Genomic DNA, 19,327 nt, shown 5'->3' with positions numbered 1-19,327 from the left:
TACTATAAACAGTGTACTCTGCTTTATATAGTACTATAAACAGTAAACTCTGCAAAGTTTAAGCCAATGAAATATTTTAAAAGAGTTAATCATTCACAATACACCTTGATATCCCTTGCTAGGCACTCCCATCAGTCCTATGAGCTAACCTATTTCTTAAGGCTGGCTTCATGAGTGTGCAACTTATGCAGTCACATAGCACCCAGTTATTACAAGGGCCCCATGCTTGGTTTAATGCTCTGCTGTTGCTGTCTTGAAATAGCACCCCATATTTTCATTTTGCACTAGGCCCCACACATCATGTAGCCAGTACTGCTATACTTCAATACCTTTCCGTTTGAGTTTGGCACGCTTGAAGTTATAATTCATCTACAGATACATTATCTTGGCAAGTCCCCTGCCTGAGATGTGGGGCAGGCAGCAGTTAACCTGGAGTGCCCACATATTACAGCTTGGACTGGGGCTCTAAATTCAGGCTGGCAATCCCATAGTAGTATTATCAGTTTTCTTAGTCCCCCCAACGGAAGTTTGTGTATCATTTAGACCATGAATAGACAAAAAGTATTCCAAAATATAATAACAAATAAAATATTCCTTTATTACAGTAAAGAGCCACTTATTTTCTAGAGCTTCCATTGTCCATGATGCTGATGGTAACATCCAAGAGAGAGATTGTCCACATTTTCCAAGTGACTGAACTTTACATATATCCAGATTCTCTACTGAAGTCTGGTTGTCCTAGGGCTGAATGAAAGATCTTTTTGACCACTTGGTGATCCTTGGTTTAAAGTCCCTGTGACTGTGGAAGTAAGGAGACTGACTAGCGCCTCTTGGCTTTAAAGCAGTCACCCTAATCAAGTTAAATTCAGGCTCTTCATCAGCGATACTTCTCATTTAGCTAGGGTCTTTTCATTTGGAACAGTATGGTTATGGCTTCAGGGAATGACTCTGTGACCATTAATGTTTGTGCATTTGTGACACACTTATTATCTACCCATTTATGTCTTGTAGGGCTTGAACATCCACGTAAGACATGATTTGGAACTGGATTAGGCACTGGTGTTGGAGATAGCATTCTGAACCACCTTATTTCCTTCCCACTCTTGTGAGTCCCTTTGGCATTAATGTTTAATAATAACAACCTTCAATTGCCTCAATTTTCATCTCTGGTCCAGCATTTATTCTGCATCACTAATTGTTCAACTTTCACTCTAAGCTCACACTCTTTGACCACTTAATGATAATCTTTGTCTGTGTACCCTGAAACCCAGCTTCTAATCTGTTAAAGAATAGTTGCAAATGTTCCTCTCTATTCAAAGTACTACTTCAGATTATAATTATCTTCTTCATAGATTACAAATGTTTTCACTGAAATTTCAATCAAGTTCTAAAGCAGGGGTGTCCAGTCTTTTCGCTTCCCTGGCCCATACTGGAAGAAGAAGAATTGGGCCACACATAAAATACACTAACACTAAAGATAGCTGATAAGCTAAAAACAAAATTTTTCAAAAAAATCTCATAATATTTTAAGAAAGTTTACAAATTTTTGTTGGGTAGCATTCAAGCCATCCTAAGCCACATGCACCCCACTGGCTACAGGTTGGACAAGCTTGTTCTAAAGTATTTGTTTTCTTATGTAGTTTTCTTTATTACTTCTTTCTACACAATGAACTTTTTTGTTCTCTTTTTCATTTCGTTTCTGCTAAATACAGTTCTTAAAATTTACAGCAGCAGTATCAGATTCTTAAGAAATAACTTCCAAAGGAAACACTTGTTTACTGAACTCTGGTGATCATTAGGTATACATGATGCCTTCTTTCTAAGATTTCAGTTTGCCTTGGAAATGCCTGTTCATCATAGCAAAAGTGAAGAACTCTACAAGTTTTCTTTGTTTCTAATCCAGTTACACAAACAGATATTTTATTTGTTGAACACCAGACACTGTCCTGGGCACTTTAAGACTATGATGGTTGATTTTATGTGTCAACTTGACTAGGCCATGGAGTGCCCAGATATTTGGTCAAACATACTCTGGATGTGTCTGTGAGGGTGTTTTGGGATATGATTAGCATTTAAGTTGGTAGACTGAGTAAGGCAGATTGCACTCTCTCAAATGAATGGGCCTCATCCAATCAGTTGAAGGCCTGAGTAGAACAAAAAGGGTGACCCTCCTTCAAGTAAGAAAGAATTTTCCCTGCCAGAATATCTTCAAACTGAGACACTGGCCCTTCCTGAGTCTCAAGCCTGCCAGCTTTTAAATGGAAGCTATACCACTGGCTCTCCTGGTTCTCAGGCCTTTGAACTCAGACCAGAACTACACTATCAGCTCTCTTGGATCTCCAGCTTGCTGACTCAACCCGCAGATCTTGGGGCTTGTCCACCTACATAATGACATGAGCCACTTTCTTATAATACATTTATTTATGTATATATGTTATATTCATATATATATATATAATACACACACATACACATCCTATTGATATCTATACAGCTTGCTCCCTTACTTCCTAAGATTCTCACTCAAATATATTCTCAGTGAGGCCTACTCTGGCCATCTTATCTAAAGCTACAGCCTTCCCTCATACTCCCTAGTACTTTTCCCTGCTTTTTTTTTTCTTCCTTAGCACATATTATCTAACATACTATGTATTTTACCATTTGATTTTGCTTCTTTTCTGGCTACTTCACTAGAATGCAAACTCCATAAGGGCAGATATTTTTGTATTTTTTTTTTTTTACTGCTGTCTCCCCAACACCACAGTACGTAGCACATATTGTTGAATAAATGAATACGTGACCACATTATTTTCATTTGCATCCAAATGAGTTGTACTGAATGTGCATTTCAGTTGCACTGAAAAAATTGAACTCCTGATTCAAAAGGGTATCTGCAACAGGTCTCCTTCTGTCTGGTGTCTATCAAACATCTCGACAGCTTCTTCAGAAGGTAATCTCACTGCTGCCTTAGTAAATCTTGCAATGTACACACTGTGGATCTTACCTTCAGCAAGCATTTTCAATTGTGGGGCTTTGTGCTTTGTTGGCTCACAAGGCACTTCCTGCAATAGAGCCCATATGGAGATGTGCACATTTCCCAAGCATGATGTCATTGTGAACCTCTGTTTAACAAGAACTCTTTTATTCTCATTAAAGCTGCAAGCTTTGGATCTACCTAAAGTTTTTGTAATAAGAGCTTTTTCTTTTCTGATCACCAAAAACTAAGACTCCTTCCCTCAAAAATGCAATCTATTCATATCAGAACTGAATCCTGAGAAATTTGAGTGTCCTACCCTTTCAGTTCTTCTCATTCTCCAAGCGACTACTAGTCTGGGCAGGCTGCCCCTGTTATGTGCTACCACAGAACTTGGTACTCTTCTTATCATAGCCCTGTCATTACTTCTTTACCTGGCTTCCTCTCCAGCTATACCGTGAGCTCCATGAAGGCAGGGCCGAGTCTGTCTTGCTCATGACTCTATCTCCAAGCACACAGAATGCATGGCACACAGCAGGAACTCAATAAATGTTTGCCAAATGAATGAGCAACAAACCCAGGTAAACTTGAGTCTCACATATTTCAAAAGAAAAAAGTGAATCATAAGCAAGACATAATTTTTTAAAAATAAGCATAATCAATTCATATATATCACAGAACACAATTATTTTCTTTAAAAAGTAAAGAAAATGCAACAAGAGTATTTAGCACTAGTGAAATTACGATTTGATTTTTTTCTTTATCCTACATATTATTTACCAAATTTCTTATAATAAGTGTATTTTACTTTTATAGTGGGAAAAAATAACATTATAAATTATAAAATAAAAAACCCTACAAATTATCTTCACCTCTCACCTCTTTTCCTCAAAATATACAAAGTATCATACACTGCAAAATACGAACATTGGGGTTTTTCTCTCTGCTTGCTGACAGGTGAATAACAACATGGAATTTCTGTCTTATTTAGCACCAACAGAAGTATATGTTGACAAAATAACCCAAGTTGCAAACTTTATGTAACTTTAGGATCTGAAATCCCACCAGTGTATTGGGTATGTTTTTAAAGATTCTGTAGAAACTATTTTTATTAAAAAGAATTCAGATTCTGGTTTGATGCACAAAAACAGAAGTCAGCTTTATTTCATATTTAAAAGTAAATATGACAAAAATAAGAATCAATTTTTAACTTTCCAAAATGCTCCATCAGGTGTGGATGGCTGAGACTGTCCCCTCTGCTCTGGATAGCTTATGTTGTCTCGAGGGGAAAATAATACTCTGGGAGAAAAGTAAAGTAGGGTTACATGACTTGAAAGGACTAGTATTCACATAGCACACTTTGTCATCAAAGGAATTCCTTGCAACAAAATTATCCAATTCTATATAGTGAATGTTATGATTAACTTACGTATTTTCAGTTTGCCAGCACATCATCTTCTGTTACTGTGAGGCATACATATAAAATAGACTATAGCAAATATCATTACAGAGATAATTTCTGAATAACAAAGTTAACTTCCATGTCCCAGTGAATGGGCCACAGAAACCAAGTTTTGTTAGTCTAATTATAATGTTATATATGTATATATATATATATATGTGTGTGTGTGTGTGTGTGTGTGTGTGTGTGTGCATGTGTACGCACATGTATTGGATTAAATTAATACAAGGTAATATTTCATGTGAATGATAATACACAGGCATCATTATAGTAATATATATTTATGTGTTACCTTAAATAGACAATATGTATCAAATATATATATAAAGATTTTCTTTTGTTTCTTCTGAGATAAATCACTTTTCCTATTCATCAAATCAACCTTCTCATTTTGAAGATTGGTGAAATGAGTCCCAAGAAAGTTAAAGAACTTGCTTAAGCATACACTGTAAATAATGGCAGAACTAGAACTGAAGCCAGAGTCTCCTGACACTGAATTCAATTGTGTGTTATTCCATTCCTTTGAGTCTCTGTAGCTTAATACCTTAATTTTGGGTAATGCATTCCAATTTTCAAAACATTTTCACATATAGTATATTATTTAAGTTACACAAAAAAATCTAAGGTGATGGTATCAAGGAACTGAAAGGTTAATTTCCTTGCCCATAGAAACACTACTATTTAATGACCTGGGTCTCCTTACCCCCAGTCTCTGAGGTACACCTTTGTTTCTCACCAACCATTTCATTCTTACTTGGCCCTACACAGTTATTTTGGAAGGAGGAGACCCAGGTCAAGGCTAGGGATCTGTAAGCCTATACAAGTGTGACCTGTACAGGTAGTCCCTAGTATATGATTCTGGGATCCCTCTCTCAACTTATTCTAACACTACGTGGTGCAGGTTTGAAGAACAGGTAGCTGAGACTAACGGCTAAGATCCAGGATTCAATCTCAGTTCTGTCAGACTCCTAAAGCCACGCTCCTTCCCCTGGATATGTGATGTGGCCACGTATGAGGACTATGGCCTTTATCAAGGGTGTCTATCAGGGAGCCACAGAGTCAGAGTGGGCAGATTCAACTTCTTTGCTCCCTCTGAAAAGCTGACCTGTTTATACCATATAAGGTGGCACCAAAACAATTGGCACATTTCTTATCAATTTTCCTGCTATCTAAATATCCCTAGTGACAAATATTTGTTCAGAAGCTGACCCTCCTGTGATCCAAACATTTGTGTGATCAAAAAAAAAAAAAAAAAAATGTAAGTCAAACCAAGATGATCGTAGAAATATAAAGCTAAGAAGAATCAGAGATTGAGCACTTCAACTTTATATCCTATTGTCAATTACCTTTGGTCTCTTGCTACTCCTCATCATCTTTCTCGTCTCCTCCTGCTCCTTTCTGTTCCTTCTTCCTCCTTCGCCCACTTCTTTGTTTCTTCAAACTCTTTTCAACGTTTTTGACATTGCCTTGCAAATAATTGGCCCGTTTCCTGTAACATAAAAGTTCAAGTGAAACCTTATTTCTCATTAGTGATAGAGTAACAGTGGGAGGGTTATAAGGAAAAAGATATTTGCCCAGATAACTACACTTTCCCACCTGATATTTTTAACTCACCAGATTTAATAAATCTGATAGAAATTATTCCACTTGGCTGCTCATATGGATCATCATAGCCATCATTATTATTCTCTATACAGTCATTTTGATTATGTGACCTTCCATAACAGAAATGCTCTCGTACTTCCCTGTGCTGACATCAGTGTTACCCACTCTTTAACACCCAGTTTAGAAATCATCTTGTCTTCGAAGCCTTCTCTTCCACTCCTAGTTTAGAGGGATTCCTTCCTCCTATGAACTTCAAATCTAAATAGTAATAACTCACATTATATTAACATTTATAATTTTCAAAGCACTTTCACTTACTACTGTTGCCGTTGGGTATACAATCTTGTACCTCCTTGTGTTTGTGTGGATAGTTGGTAAAGAGGCACTTGAGAGGCTACCACATGCCAAGAACTTCACTAAGTGCTTTATGCACTTATCTCATTTAATCCTCACAACAACCCTAGAAGGTGGATAGTGTGTTTTCTATTTTGCAAATGATTAAACTGGGGCTTAAAGAGGTAAAATAATTCACTCGGGGTCACAGATTGCTAGTAATGGAGATGCTAGAATTTAAACATAGATCTGTTTGACTCTAATGTACAAGCTTTTTCCATTAGACCACTTTGCAGTATGAGTGAATAATGGCTAACAGCAGGTATGATAGACTTCCTATGTGCTGAGGCCTGTACATAAGCACTACATGTGCATGATCTCATTTAATCTTCATAATGACTTGATGAGGCAGGTACTATTTCTATCATTTTCATTTTTCATGTGGGGAAACTGAGGCACAAAAAGGGAAAGTAACTTTCTGAGGTCATCAAAGTAGAACCAGGATTCAAATCCAGACCTATCTAAATCTAAAGTACAATCTCTCTCCTACTACACTACACTAACCTGTCTCATTCTCCCCTCAAAGCTTGTAAATTCCTTCAGACTGGAACCTTGCCTTATCACTTTTTATATCCCACAGAGGAAATAAAAATGTTAGTTGATTTTATAAGAAACAGTTGATTTTTATGCTTATAGGGCTTTTACTTTCTAAAGAACTAACCGTAATCCAAGAAGAAAAAAAAGTAGTAATGTTCATGGCAGAGGTAAGAAGGAAAATCCAAAGACAGAAAAAAAGAGAGAAAGATTTGCATACAATATTATGAAGAAGTAATGACATAAATAATCCTATCCTCATCTCATATTAGGTAGCATACAGAAGAAGATACCAGGACCCTGTAAGTGCTACTTAGCTACACAGAAAAACAAGATCCTGCACATGTAGGTCCTAGAGATAGATAAGTCTGCCTTTGAAATTATGACTTAGAAGATAGTTACTAACTTTTCTCCCCTAAAACTATATTACTAGGTTGACACTGAGCTCCACTAAGTAAGAAAGATGTGGAGCAAAGAAACAAATTTTTTCCCAATTAATCATAAAAATGTATCCAGGCATAAATGAAATGGTGAGGGCCAAAAATATATTTATGATTTATCTATGGCCTGTTTATGTTGCCATGTTGTGAACTGCAGCCTCAAAAAAATAATAACTGAAACAACTACACCGTTCTCAGTCCCTTGGGGCCAGACGTGTTTGAGACTGGAATCTTACCTATCACTTCAGACTGGAACCTTACCTTTTCACTTTTCTAAAAAGGTAAAATAATGTGATACACTGAATATTACATAACATTCCCATGCGGTCTGGGGCAGCATCTCATAATCAAACACAGTAACATTTCTGCAACAAAATATATAAATATTCACTTTAGGAATTAAATAATGACCAGAAGGAATCTCAGTCCAGGTTTGTTGCAAAATGAGTACAGCAAAGTTTTTAGGTTTGCAGAAATGTTTGAATTTCAGGATTTTAGAGACATTGGGAACTTATGCTTTCTTCTAATGCTGTGACGTCCATATAGCCTACTTTATATAATTAAAATGACTATGTTTTCTTTATCCACAGATGTTATTTTAAATTTGGTCATGTTTATTTTACCTTAATTAACAACAAAAAAGCAACATGGACTTATTACTTCAAAACTGGCCTAGGTTTCAGAGGGCTTGGTTTTGGTTCAGCCTCATCACTAACTGGCTATATGACTAACATTTAACTCCTGAGATCCATGGTTAGATATTCTAATATCTAATGAAAATGCCCAACAGAGATAGTAGGAGTGAAATGATTTTTTCCACTGTCCTAGAGGTTGTTTTCTTTTCACATAAAGTGTCTTATATCATGGCTATCATACTCACACTGAAAAGTACAGGTCAATTTCTTGCATACTCATTCACTCACTGATGCATTTCCTCATTTATTAAATAAACATTATTCCAAATACTAGAGACATAAACATGAATAAGATATGGGACCTGTCTTTGAGGAGCTTAAAACTTAGAAGGGAAGGTAGATATGTAGACTGACAATTATCTTACAATGAGATAAGTTCAAGTAGAGGTGATCAGAGATTGGTAGACGGCAGACAAGAAGAAGCCTGACCCAATGTGGTCAAGAGGATTGGAGTAAGCTTCCTAGAAGAGGTGACATCTAAGATGAGGCCTGCAGCCTGAGTGGAATGAGCCAGATAAAGAAAAGTGGAGGTGGGGAAATGCATAAGAACATTTCAGTCAGTAGATACACTTTATGAGACTCAGAGTGACAAGGTGGCATGCTGCTTGTAAACATCAAGTAGAGTGGCATGGCTGGAAATGTTAAGTGAGCCCACTGGAAATTTCTAATGACACAGATCCACATAGTTGTGGGACAGTTTTTTTCTTCTAGGAATTCCCAGGGGCCTAGATCTAAGAGCAGAGAAGTGGTATGGATTCAGTTTCAATGAAACAAGGGGACCGGAAGCAAGAATGGATTAAAAAACTAGACAATGGGATCCAGGCTGAATTTAAAAAGCAGATGATGTTAAAAAAAGATGGCAGACCAGGAGAAATGAGAGCGTTAAAGAGGCTGAAGCCCTCAATGAGTTAAAGAACAGATGCAGCAAAAGTAAAGCAAGGAAAAGGCTAGAGGACAAGGAACCTATGGTCAAAGAGTAGGATTTTGAACTTTAAGATTTCAGAGATTCAGAGGTTCAATTTTTAGTGAATAACAATGTTCAAGATGAGGGCATGAAACTGGGTGGCCAGTGATGAGTAAAGGGGCAATTCATCAGAATTGAATACATCAGGAAACTTTGTGGCTAGGGGCTCAAAGAAACAAAAACATGTATCATTGAAGGAATTTGTTGGGTGTTCTGGAATCTTAGGGGTTTAACATACCTGATCAGAAAGACAGAAATGGCATGAGGACAGAGCAAGATGGCAGAATAGAAGGCTCTACCAATTATCCCCACCCTACCCCGCCACAATAACACCAAATTTAACAACTACACAGAAAAAAAGTACCTTCATAAGAACCAAAAATTAGGGGAGCACTCACAGTACCTGGTTTTAATTTCATATAGCTGAAAGAAGTACTAAAGAGAGTAGGAAAGACAGTATTGAATTGCCAATGCCACCTCTCCTCTATCCCCCAGCAGTGGCTGCATAGCACAGAAGGAGAACCTATGTGCTTGGGAGAGGAAGAGTGCAGCAATTGTGAGGCATTACATTGAACTCACAGCTGCCCTATCAAAGCAGAAAACAAAACCAGGCTGAACTCAGCTGATCCCTACTCACAGAGGGAGTATTTAAACCAGCTTTAGCCAGAGGGGAACCACCCATCCCAGTGATCGGAAATTGAATCTAGCAAGCCTTGCCACTGTGGGCCACAAGTTCAGTAGGGCCCTCAAATAAACTTGAAAGCCAGTCTAGGCCACAAGGAATGCAATTCTTAGGTGAGTCATAGTGCTGACTTGAGTTAAGAGGCAGTAGATTTGGGAGGCACAAAACCTACTGACACACTAGCCAGGGTGGCTAAGGGAATGCTAGTGCCACCTCTCTCCTAATTCCAGGCTGCAAAACTCACAGCTCCAAAAGAGGCTCCTTCCATCTGCTTCAGGAGAGGAGAGGGAAGAGTAAAGAGGACTTTGCCTTACATCTTGGATATCAGCTCAGTCACAGTAAGAAAGGGTACCAGTCAGAGTCAAGAGGTCCCCTTTTCAGGCCCTAGCTCACAGATGACAGTTCTAGCTACACCCTGAACCAGGAGAGAATGTACTGCCTTAAAAGGAAGGATCCAGTCCTGGCAGGACCTGCTGACCGAAAAGCCTTTGGGCCCTGAATAACAAGCAGTGATATCTAGGTAATATGCTGTGGACCTTGGGTAAGACTTTGAGACTTGCTGAATTCAGGTATGACTCAGCACATCCTCAGCTGTGGTGGCTACAGGGAGAGACTTTTTCTGCTTGAGAAAAACAGTAGGAAAAGTAAAGGGAACCTTGTCTTGAACCTTAGATACCAGCATAGAGACAAGGGAGTAGAGCCCCATGTGGACTTTTAGGGTACCCAATCCCAGGCCTTGGCTATTGGATGGCATTTCTAGACCTGCCCTGGGCCAGACGGGAGCCCACTGCCCTGAAGGCTGGTGAGTCCCAGGCCAGGTAACATTCACCACTAACTGATAGAAGAGCCCTTGGGCTTTAAGGGACCATTGGCAGTACTCTCAGTGGGCCTGCAGTGATGGTTTTCACAGGGTAGGGCTCCTCTGCCTGTAGAAAGGGAAAGGAACGTGGAAATAACTGCATCTTGTGGTGAATGCCAGATAAACTGCAGTACTATAGGACACCAGGCATATTCCTAAGGTTTGACTCTAGTTCTTGGCTCCTGGAAGGTACTTCAGGACATGCCTGGGGCCTGCGGGAACTCACCACCCTAAAGAAAAGGATACAAGGCTGGCTGGCTTTGCCACCTGCTGTTTGTACAGCCCTAGTGCCTTGAGCAAACATAAGCAGTAGTCAAGTAGTGATTACAGTGGGCCTTGGACAAGACCTAGTGCTGTGTTGGCTTATGTTCTGACCCAGTGGAGTCCCAGTGGTGGTGGCCTCAGTGGGGCTTGTGTCACCCCACCACAAAGCTGCAGGCAGCTCAGCCCAGAGAGAGAGAGAGAGAGAGAGAGAGAAAGAGAGGGAGGGAGAGAGAGAGGGAGGGAGAGGGAGGGAGAGAGAGGGAGAGAGAGAGAGAGGGAGAGAGAGGGAGAGAGAGAGAGAGAGAGAGAGAGAGAGAGAGAGAGAGAGGGGGGGACTCCATTTCGTTGGGGAAAAGGAAGGGAAGAGAACAAGAGCCTGTGAAGGTAATCCAGAGAATTCTTCTGATTTTAATCCAAGACCATTAAGGCAGTAGCCTTACAAGTCTGCAAGAGCCACACAGCATCACTGGGTTTGGTGTTCCTCCTAATGTGAATACAGCTTAGCTCACAACATTCAAGTCCCTTAGAACACCTGGAAAGCTGTCCAAAGAAAGATAGGTACAAACAAGCCCAGACAGTGAAGAGTACAATGAATACCCAACTCTTCAATGCCCAGACACAGATGAACATTCACAAGCATCAAGACCATCCAGGAAAATGTGAAATCACCAAATGAACTAAATAAGGCATCAGAAATAAATCCTGGAGAAACAGAGACATGTTACTTTTCAGACAAAGAATTCAAAATAGCTGTTTTGAGGAAATACAAATAAATTTAATAGAAACCAGACCTGGAATCCAGATTTCTATCAGATAAATTTAACAAAGACGTTGAAATGATTAAAAATAATCAGGCAGAAATTCTGGAGTTAAAAATGCAATTGATATACTGAAAAATGCATCAGAATCTTTTAATAGCAGACTGATCCAGCAAAAGAAAAAAATTAGTGAGCTTGAAGTTATGCTATTTTAAAATACATTTAATATCATTTAAAATGGTAAGAGGAGACATAATTAAAAAGAATTTAAAAAACAATAAATCATGCCTATAAGATTTAGAAACTGGGCCCCTTCCTGAAACCTTACACTAAAATTAACTCTAGGTGGATTAAATAACTTAAACATAAGACCTAACACCATAAAAACCCTAGAAGAAAACCTAGGCAAAACCATTCAGGACATAAGCATAGGCAAGGACTTCATGACTGAAACACCAAAAGCATTGGCAACAAAAATCAAAATAGACAAATGGGATCTAACTAAACTCCAGAGCTTCTGTACAGCAAAAGAAACAATCATTAGAGTGAACTGGCAACCAAGAGAATAGGAAAAAATTTTTGCAATCTACCCATCTGACAAAGGGCTAATATCCAGAATGTACAAAGAACTAAAACAGATTTACAAGAATAAAACAAACAAACCCATTCAAAAGTGGGTGAAGGATATGAACAGACACTTTTGAAAAGAAAACATTTATGAGGCCAACAAACATATGAAAAAGTGCTCATCATCACTGGTCATTAAAGAAATGCAAATCAAAATCACATTGAGATACCATCTCACACCAGTTAGAATGGTGATCATTAAAAAATCTGGAGACAACAGATGCTGGAAAAGATGTGGAGAAATAGGAACACTTTAACACTGTTGGTAGGAGCGTAAGTTAGTTCAACCATTGTGGAAGACAGTGTGGCGATTCCTCAAGGACCTAGAAATAGAAATTCCATTACTAGGTATACATCCAAAGGATTATAAATCGTTCTATTATACAGACACATGCACACATATGTTCATTGTGGCACTGTTTACAATAGCAAAGACCTGGAACCAACCCAAATGCCCATCGATGATAGACTGGACAAGGAAAATGTGGCACACATACACCATGAAATACTATGCAGCCATAAAAAACGATGAGTTCATGTCCTTTGTAGGGACATGGATGAATCTGGAAACCATCATTCTCAGCAAACTGACATAAGAACAGAAAATCAAACACTGCATGCTCTCACTCATAGGCAGGTGTTGAACAATGAGAACACATGGACACGGGGAGGGGAGCATCACACACTGGGGTCTGTGGAGGGGAACAGGGGAGGGACAGTGGGGGGTAGGGAGGTTGGGGAGGGATAACATGGGAAGAAATGCCAGATATAGGTGATGGGTGGATGGAGGCAGCAAACCGCATTGCCATGTCGGTACCCATACAACAATCCTGCATGTTCTGCACATGTACAACAGAACCTAAAGTGCAACTTAAAAAAAAAAAAAAAATATATATATATATATATATATATATGAAGATTTAGAAAATAGTCTTAAAAGGGCAAATCTAACAGTTAGTGACCTTAAAAAAGAGGTAGAGAAGGTGTTAGGGTTAGAAAGTTTGTTCAAAGCAATAATAACAGAGAATGTCCCAAACCTAGACAAAGATATCAATATACAAGAATGTTACAGAATACTCAGCAGATTTAACCCAAAGAAGATGACCTCAAGGCATTTGATAATCAAACTTTCAAAGATCAGTGATGAACAATGGATCCTAAAAGCACTAAGAGAAAAGAAACAAATAACATACAATGGAGATCCAGTATGTCTGGCAGTAGAGTTATCAGCAGAAACCTTATGGCCAGGAGAAAGTGGCATGATATATATATAAGGTGCTGAAGGAAAAATAAGACATATTACTCTTTCACCATAGAAGAGTATGTCCAAAGAAAATATCCTTCAAACATGAAGAAAAATAAAGACTTTCCCAGACAAACAAAAGCTGGGAGATTTTATCAATACCAGATCTGTCCTACACAAAATGCTAAATGGAATACTTCAATGAGAAAGAAAAGGATGTTAATGACCAATAATAAATCATCTGAAGCTATAAAACTCACTGGTAATATTAAGTATATAGAAAACCACAAAATATTATAACAATGTAACTTTGTTGTATAAACTGCTCTTAAGTGGAAATAATACAAGATGAACCAATCAAAAATATTAACTACAACAATTCTTCAAAACATAGACAACTATAGGATATAAACGGAAATAACAAAAAGTTTAAAAGTTGAAGGATGAACCTATGATGTAAAGTTTTGATGAGTTACCTTTTTGCTTGTTTGTTTATGCAATGTGATGTTGTTATCAGCTTAAAATAATAGGTTATTAGATAGTATTTGCAAGCCTCATGGTAACCTCAAATCAAAAAACATAACGGATTGACAGAAAATAAAAAGCAAGAAACTAAATCATATCACCACAGAAAGTCACCATCACTAGAGGAAGATAGGAAGGAAGGAAAGTAGAAGGAGAAGACTACAAAGCCACCAGAAAACAAATAATAAAATGGCAGAAGTAAGTCATTACTTACCAATAATAATATGGAATATAAATGGACTACATTCTCCAATCAAAAGACATGGAGTGGCTGAATGGATATAAAAACGAGACCCAATCATCAGTTGTCTACAAGAAACACACTTCACCTATAAAGACACATACAGACTGAAAGTAAAGGAATGAAAAAATGACATTCCATACCAAAAGAAACCAAGAAAGAGCAGGAGTAGATATACTTACATCCAGAAACAACATATTTCAAAGCAAAACTATATGAAGAGACAAAGACAGTCACCACATAATGATAGAGGTCAATTCAGCAATGGAATACAGCAATTGTAAATATATGTGCACCCAACACTGGAACATTCAGATACATAACACAAATAGTATTAGAGCTAAAGATAGAGATAGAACCCAATACAATAATAGCTAGGGACTTCAACATCCTACTGTCTGCACTGGACAGAAAATGAACAAAGTAGCATCAGACTTAATCTACACTGAAATCAACAAGAGGAATTTTGAAAACTATACAAAGACATGGAAATTAAACAATATTCTCCTGAGTAGCCAATGAATCAATGAAGAGATTAAGAAGGAAATTAAAACATTTCTTGAAACAATTGATAATGGAAACATGATATACCAAAACCTGGGATGTAACAGAAGCAGTAAAACAGAGGGAAGATTATAGCTATAAGTACCTATATCAAAAAGAGGAAAAATTTCACATAAACAGCCTGATGATACATCTTAAATAACTAGAAAAGCAAGATGAAGCCAAACCCAATATTCGGAGAATAAAAATAATAATGATCAGAGCAGAAATAAATAAATTTGAAACGAAGAAAACAATAAAACTTTTATTAAATTTACAAATTTTTTAACAATTTTATTAAATTCACAAACCTTTAGCCCAGACTAAGCAAAAAAGAGAGAAGACCCTAATAAGTAAAATCAGAGATGAAAAAGAAGACATTATAACTGATACCATAGAAATTCAAAGGTTCAATAGTGGTTATTCTGAGCAACTATATGCCAATAAATTGGAAAATTTAGGAGAAATGGAAAAATTTCTAGACATATACAACCTAACAAAATTGAACCAGGAAGAAATCCAAAACCTGAACAGACCAATAATAAGTAATGGGAGCAAAGCTATAATAAAACTCTCCCAGCAAAGAAAAGCCCAGGACCCACGGGCTGGGTATGGTGACTCACATCAGTAATCCCAGCACTTTGGGAAGCCAAGGCAGGTGGATTCCTTGAGCTCAGGAGTTTGAGACAAGCCTGGGCAACATGGTCAAACCCTGTCTCTATCAAATATACAAAAATTAGCTGGGTGTGTTGGCATATGCCTGTAGTTCTAGGTACTGGGGAGGCTGAAGTGGGAGGATTGCTGGAGCTCGGGAAGTTGAGGCTGCAGTGAACCATGACTGTGCCACTGCACTCCAGCCTGGGTGACAGAGTGAGAACTTGTCTCAAAAAAAAAAAAAAAAAAAAAAAAATTCCCAAGTTTACTTCCAGAGAAGCCAGCTACATGCTAACTTTTTATCTGTACCTCCTTTATGGACTGTGATTTTCTCCCTTGGATACTTGGACTATTAGACTATGTGTTCCTGGAGAGCACAGAGCATAATCTGATTCACTTCTTTATCCTTCACAGCACCTAACACAAGGCCTGGAGCCCAGATGTTCTTGAAAGCATTAGATGTTCTTGAATGATATAATGAAATGAAGTAGAGATATCTCAGAAAGATCAGTCTGGCAAGACATTGCAGGATGGATTAGAGGGAGAGTAGATTAGGAGTCCAGGTATATGTCCAAACTGGTTTGGCAGGTAGCCTTAATTCCTCTTTACCTAAGGCCAATGCCATACGTTCCTGGTATTTAAATACCAGGAAGCTTCTCTGGAAGCTGCCTCCTAGCCATCCTCCAAGCCTCACTTGCAGCCCCATCCCAGATAGTGTCTCTCTTATAATAACCTCTTGGATTAGATATATCACTATGACCTCTCAGCTCTGAAAGCTGTCTGCTCTTTAGATGCTACCTTTAGTTCCCTTTTGCCCCTCTCCTGAAGTTACTTGCCTAGAATGGGGAAAAGCACTCAAGACTGGGACTAAATTGCAACAGAAAAATGGGAGAAGGGGCAAATTCCAGACTCATTCCAAGGAAGAACAGAACAAAACAAAAAATTACAAGGAGAGTAAGTGAAAAGATTATATACTGAAGATAAATGAAAAGAAATAGTCACCGATGACTCCAAGGTTCTAACTTGGGAAACTAAATAAATCACTGACAGGAATGGAGAAGTGTCAAGGGGAGATGATTTAGGAGAAAAAGATGAGTTCATTTTTGCACATGTTGCATTTGAGGTGCTGATAAAACATCTAATCCACGAGAGTGACTGGGAATACAGAACAGATAGAGGTGAAGATTTTAGGATTTGGATTTAAGATTAATTTACCCAGAGAATCTTGGAATACCATGGACCAAAAGTCATGTAGAAATCATCTAACTCAAGTCTCTACTACAATCATGTAAGAAAATCAATACTCAAAGAAATTAAACACATGCATGAAATGTAGTAGAAGCAGAATTGGAACACACACCTTTTAAAATGTTCTTCCTACTATATATTTCTAACACTCTCTGATAAATGAAAGTAAAGCTTTGGGAAACAACCACACTTTGGAGAACAAAGGAAAGCAGGCTGAGATGGATCAAAATTGTAAGAGGAACAAAGAAATCCAAGGGAGGAAAATTTCAAGAAGGGAGCAGTCAACAGCGTACTCTGTGACAAAAAGATCAAGTTGAATGGGAATTGAGAAAAAGCCACTTCATTTTGCAATGCAGTTATTAGTTACTTGGCAACAGAATGTTCTTGTTAATAGTACCTACTACGCCAGAGTTCTCTGAAGTGCTGTCCTTGGAGTCCTTGCAATGGGAACACCTCAGACATATGATCTGCATATAATGAGGTTCTCTTATTATTTCAGTAATTAAATTACTCTGAACAGCATCCAAGAAGAATCAGCTTCATACGAATTTCAAATCTATAGTGACTCATGTTAGAACAGCGTTCCAGTTTTCTCACATTCTCATCTGACATATTTTATCAAAGTTCTTAAAGATTAGTCATACTTTTAAAATTTGTAGATTTTGTTTCCTTCCTCTGAATCCAGATGTATATAATCCTAGGAATTTCTAACTGTCCGGTAGTTCACTAATTACTGCATAAAGTTTTTCAAAATAATATAATTATGTTGTACAGTATAATGAGACATGCAAACATAGAAAATTGAAAATGTAAATGTCCATTTTAAAAATTCAATGGGTGATGTATTTTTAGGCAGTTTTTGACACATTTATTCCCAGTTCTTTACCTCCCGTTGTAAGAAAATAAGTGGCACTAAGACTATCAGCATAATGAATATCACATTATAATACAGAGAATCATGCAGCAGGATTTGTCTAAATGTAGAAATTTTCAGTAACAGCCATCTGGCAAGTAGCAACATTGAAAATGTATGGGGGATGTGCTTTTTACATCATCTGTGTATCAGATGATCTACAATCTTTAAAAAAATAGACATTTTATTAGTTGAAAGAAAACAGTTTTAACATTTTCAAACTGAGTTTTGAATTCTGTCTTAATTCAAAGTTACAAATTCAATCTGATAGGAAGAAAAGGAACGTGAAAATACATTTCATCTGAGTTTAACAGACACGGTATTATAACGTTTAAATGCTTCACCTTATCAAAGCTACATACACACTCAAGTATCATATCATTACATAATCCACAGATGTTTAAATGGCATATGCACAGAGATTTAAACTTTATCTAAAAACAGATTAAGATTAGAAACTGAATCTGGTACTTGAGACTACTGTCGCTAGCTATAGTAATAGCTGTTATAAGAACAATTCAGCTACCTCCCTCTTTCAAGTCCTCCCCTTAAAACTCCTCTCTCCTGCTTCCTTTTGTCACTATCCACTTGATCTTTTCCTTCCTTCTCTTCTATGCAAAGGCTTAAGCCTACTAGTGACACTCAAACCTAATGAAGCTTCTGATCCCTATTAATGAGGATAAAAATAGATCTTATATAACCTTGAGGATGCAATAAATTTCAAAACACATCTTATATGTTAGTTTAATATGGCTATTAGAAAATTCTTAGAAAGTTTTTCACTAATGCTCTCTGCTTCCTTTTGTATGTACAACAAGTTCAAGCCGGTTTGAGTCCTCTGTGTACTGGGTTCATATCATACTAGAACTCAAGTCAAGTGGCAGTAAACTAGAGATTCAGTTATAGATTATTCCACTGGCAAAGTTCAGCCATATCTGCTCAGAAATGACAATCAGTTAAGGGGTCTATAGTGAGAAGACCACCATCCGAATGTAATTAATTCTGTGAAAAGGACCCCGTCCATCTATTCCAAATCTGTCCCCCTTCAAAACCGAGCTCAAATGGCACCTCTACCATGAAGCCTGACCCACCCTCTCCCACTTAGCCTGATCTCCACTGCTTCAAAACTTTTGTAAGTTATTGTCACCATCCATTTTAGTCCTTAATTGTTTTCATCTTATATTGTAATTTAAATGTGTCATACTTCTGATTTGTTTTAAGGTGGATTTAAGCTCCTTAAAAGTAGGGCCTGTGTCTTTAAAATGTCTGTAGCCTCTGTTATACGTGGCACAAGTGAACACTGAATGAATATGGTCAATAGTGGAAAAAATGAATTAGGCACCAAAAACTGAAGTACCTACAGCTCTGGTGCATAATTGCCCTTTTCACCTACACTGCTTTTACTTCTCCCACCAGCTTAAATTGCTTCTGATTTTTTAATCTCTCTAATTCTTGCCAGTTGTTAGCTCCTTAGGTGATCCTTAAAAAAACAAAAACAAAAACAAAAAACCCACTATCCAAATTGCAGAGGATGAGGAATATCAAAACATCATTTGTTTTGGCTTGCAACTGAAGGCCAAGAGGAGAGCTACAACAGCTCTTTCTTAAAGGAATGCTCAGTTATTTAATGTGTAAGACAGGATTCAGCAAGAGGAAGAGCTTAAGGATATCTTCCAAAGCAAAAAAGATCATCCAAAAGAGGC

At 37.7% G+C, this 19,327-nt stretch overlaps 1 protein-coding gene across 1 annotated transcript in view; it reads right to left on the bottom strand.

Annotated features, from left to right (window-relative positions):
• Positions 1–4,107: 4,107 nt before the first annotated feature.
• Positions 4,108–19,327, bottom strand: part of FMR1NB (FMR1 neighbor) — a 40,392-nt gene continuing 25,172 nt past the window's right edge. The window contains exons 5-6 of the mRNA XM_032256081.1: positions 5,783–5,925; positions 4,108–4,273 (exon numbers count right to left, since the gene is read on the bottom strand). Of these exons, the coding sequence (XP_032111972.1) occupies positions 5,796–5,925 (130 nt within the window). The 3' untranslated portion in view covers positions 4,108–4,273; positions 5,783–5,795. The remainder of the gene's footprint in view (positions 4,274–5,782; positions 5,926–19,327) is intronic.

This window comes from Sapajus apella, unplaced genomic scaffold (assembly GCF_009761245.1).
Source record: "Sapajus apella isolate SASKATOON/1434 unplaced genomic scaffold, GSC_monkey_1.0 scaffold93, whole genome shotgun sequence".
Classification (NCBI taxonomy): domain Eukaryota; kingdom Metazoa; phylum Chordata; class Mammalia; order Primates; family Cebidae; genus Sapajus; species Sapajus apella.
The sequence above is the reverse complement of the archived record's forward strand: the minus strand, read 5'-3'. Positions and strand labels throughout refer to the sequence as shown.